General features: G+C 53.0%; 1 protein-coding gene across 1 annotated transcript in view; it reads left to right on the forward strand.

Moving 5' to 3' along the window:
• Positions 1 to 729, forward strand: part of bbs9 (Bardet-Biedl syndrome 9) — an 85,777-nt gene extending 85,048 nt beyond the window's left edge. Inside the window, exons 21-22 of the mRNA XM_031576947.2 lie at positions 311 to 536; positions 716 to 729. Coding sequence (XP_031432807.1) covers positions 311 to 536; positions 716 to 729 — 240 coding nt within the window. The remainder of the gene's footprint in view (positions 1 to 310; positions 537 to 715) is intronic.
• Positions 730 to 2,974: the final 2,245 nt, after the last annotated feature.

A 2,974-nucleotide genomic window follows, 5' to 3' on the forward strand; every position in this document is an offset into this window, starting at 1 on the left:
TTCTTGTCAGGACAGATTTGGTTTTAGGCGTGAAATAAAATTGAAAGTAAGATTTTTTTTTTCCCAGGAAAATCTCTGATGAATGGCTCCCTTCAGTGGACCCTTGCGCCTACATAATCCCATGTTCCCCTCGGACCACAAGAAGCACACATATTTAAGTGCGGCTATCTGGTCCTTTGTAGGACCACCATCCAAAAGGCTCTAACGGACTTGTCTCTTTGTCTTGCTTCTATTGCAGTTACTCTCCAACAAGGTCCCCCATGGAAATCAAACCTCTTTCTCTCCGTCTTTTTCTCTCCCTCTGTCTCAGGGCTGGGAGGAGAGTGTGGACGCGGCGGTGTCCCACCTGCTGAGGACGTGTCTGTCCCGCAGCTCCAAGGACCAGGCCACCTCCCTGACCACCGAGCAGCTCAGCATGCCCAAAGACACGGCCCGCCTCAAGAAGCACATCACACTCCTCTGCGACCGCCTGGGCAAGGGTGGCCGCCTCTCGCTCACCTCAGAGGCCAACGTGCCCACGCCCGTCATGATGCCAGGTGAGACCGCACACCGCGCGCGTGTGTGTGTGTGTGTGTGTGTGTGTGTGTGTGTGTGTGTGTGTGTGTGTGTGTGTGGAGGGGGGTTAGGGTTTGTGTGTGCGCAGGCTTTAGCGGTTGAGTTTATGTTTGTACACATGGCATTGTAAAGCATGAGTCTCTGTGTCTGTGAGGGTTAGCAGTACGTGCTTAAGCAGAGAGTGTATATTGTGTGTTTCTCAGACCCATTATAAAAACTGCGCAGCACTTTGCGGCTTTGGCACCCTCACAAGGAGAGAGCTTGAGGTTGAGCAGGCCTGTGTTTTATGGCAAATGCTCTGGAAGTGAGTGTAACAATGCCATCAGTGTACAGTATGTGCCATTAGCTTACTTAATCAGGTGCAGAAGATTAGAGGGATAACCAACACTCTGAAGGAGCGGGACCTCGTACCCCTGGCACATACTGCTGTAATGTGTGTGTGTGTGTGTGTGTGTGTGTGTGTGTGTGTGTGTGTGTGTGGGTGTGTGTGTGTGTGTGTGTGTGTGTGTGTGTGTGTCTGTGGTGTGTGTGTGTGTGTGTGTGTGTGTGTGTGTGTGTGTGTGTGTGTGTCTGTGTCTGTGTCTGTGTCTGTGTGTGTGTGTGTGTGTGTGTGTGTGTGTGTGTCTGTGTGTTTGTGTGTGTGTGTGGGTGATCTCCATGTGTTAATGCAGGGAGAGTGTTTGTCTCTTTGAATGTGTGTGTGTGTGTGTATGACACGGCCAAATGCGTATTCAGTTTGCCTTGGCTTTATGAGTCCTCATGTCCACTTTTACATGACCAGCAGTGAGATAACTGGACATGTAGCTGACCTGTGTTTTATGATTTAGAAAAAAAAAAAACACTTGAGCAGTGACCCCCCCTGAACTTGAGCCGTTTATATGGTCTCTGTGTCTCGTGATCGGTCTTTAACGTGGCCTGTCTCCATGTAAAGGTGGGTTGTTCTCTTCCCGATGAGGTCACAGGAACAGCAAATCCTCTCTGCATTGGTACCCTTCAGCTGCTGACGGGGGGCCCTGATGGAGGCCTCTGGAGCCCGGTCCGATAGCTTCTTGGAGCTGAGGCGTCCCAAACGCACCCACGGCTCCACGGCCATGTTCCACTCATCCTCTCTGAGGAGCCTCTCACCTGGAGAATGCCTTCATAAAGTTTAACAGCCGTCCCGGCCTGTGTAAAAGACATGTGTCCCATTGATGGGGCCCTTGTTTACTGCCTGCTGGCTCAGCTCTGCGTGGATACAGTTTGTCTGCCCGCTTTAATGGCCGACAGGGCCCCCCCCCCCCCAGCACCCCACCCAAGAAATCGCCCCCCACGGGTCATTAAGCCCTGACAAAAAGAGGCCAGCGGCCGGGGCCGGCCAGACTGGACCCTATGTTTACCCATTGGCTGTGCCCAGACCCCGAACGGAGTCGCCCAATTAGCCGCAGAGAAAGCCCCCCCCCCCCTCCCCCTCTGCATACATTCCCCCCCCACCACCACCACCGTCACCACAAACCCCTACTACTCCAGCAGCACGAGCAGTGGACGCAGGAATCCAGCTGTGACAGGCCCATCCATCCACTGGCTCCTGCCTGCCACTTGGCTGAGTAGCTCTGCAACTCCAGTCTCACTCATCCCTGTCATCCACATACCTCACTAAAAAACTCACACACACACACAAACACGCTCTCACACACACACACGAACACGCTCTCACACACACACACACACACAAACACTCTCACACACACACACACACACACACACACACACACACACACACACACACACACACAAACACGCTCACTCACACACACACACACACACACTCCACACAGTTTGTGAGGAAATTCCATTTCTATACAGGTATGCCAGCATAAACGTTGTGCTGTGGCCGGTGGTTGGAGGAATGGTGGTGCATTAATGGGGCTACTTCTTCAGCAGTGGGGAAGCACACATGCAGTGGCATTCAACTTTAAGGGACACCGTGGATTTGGTGTGGTTTGGGATCCCCTCTTTCTTTTTCTTCTCTCTCTCTCTCTCTCCCCCCCTCTCTTTCTCTCTCCTCTCTCTCTCTCCCACCTCTCTCTCTCCCCACCTCTCTCTCTCCCTCTCTCTCTCTCCCTCTCTCCCTCTCCTCTCTCTCTCTCTCTCCCTCTCTCTCTCTCTCTCCCTCTCTCTCTCCCTCTCTCGGAGTGCTGAGAGGACAGGATCCTTGGCGTCCGGTCCCTCTCTGCTCACCTCTGGCCCTGAGCCAAAGCACATAGGCTGCTCCTGCTCGACCAAAAGGCCTGTCAGGCTTTGTGTAAACACCCATTTATTACCCACCCTACTGATGTTGCCTTTTCAATTGGCTGTAAACGCAAAAAGTGTTTACGTCTCCAACAACACCGGCGGCGGCGCAGTCTCTCCACCAGGCTCTCCTTTCTCTCTCTCTCTCTCT

This window comes from Clupea harengus, chromosome 11 (genome assembly GCF_900700415.2).
Source record: "Clupea harengus chromosome 11, Ch_v2.0.2, whole genome shotgun sequence".
In the NCBI taxonomy this organism is placed as follows: Eukaryota; Metazoa; Chordata; class Actinopteri; order Clupeiformes; family Clupeidae; genus Clupea; species Clupea harengus.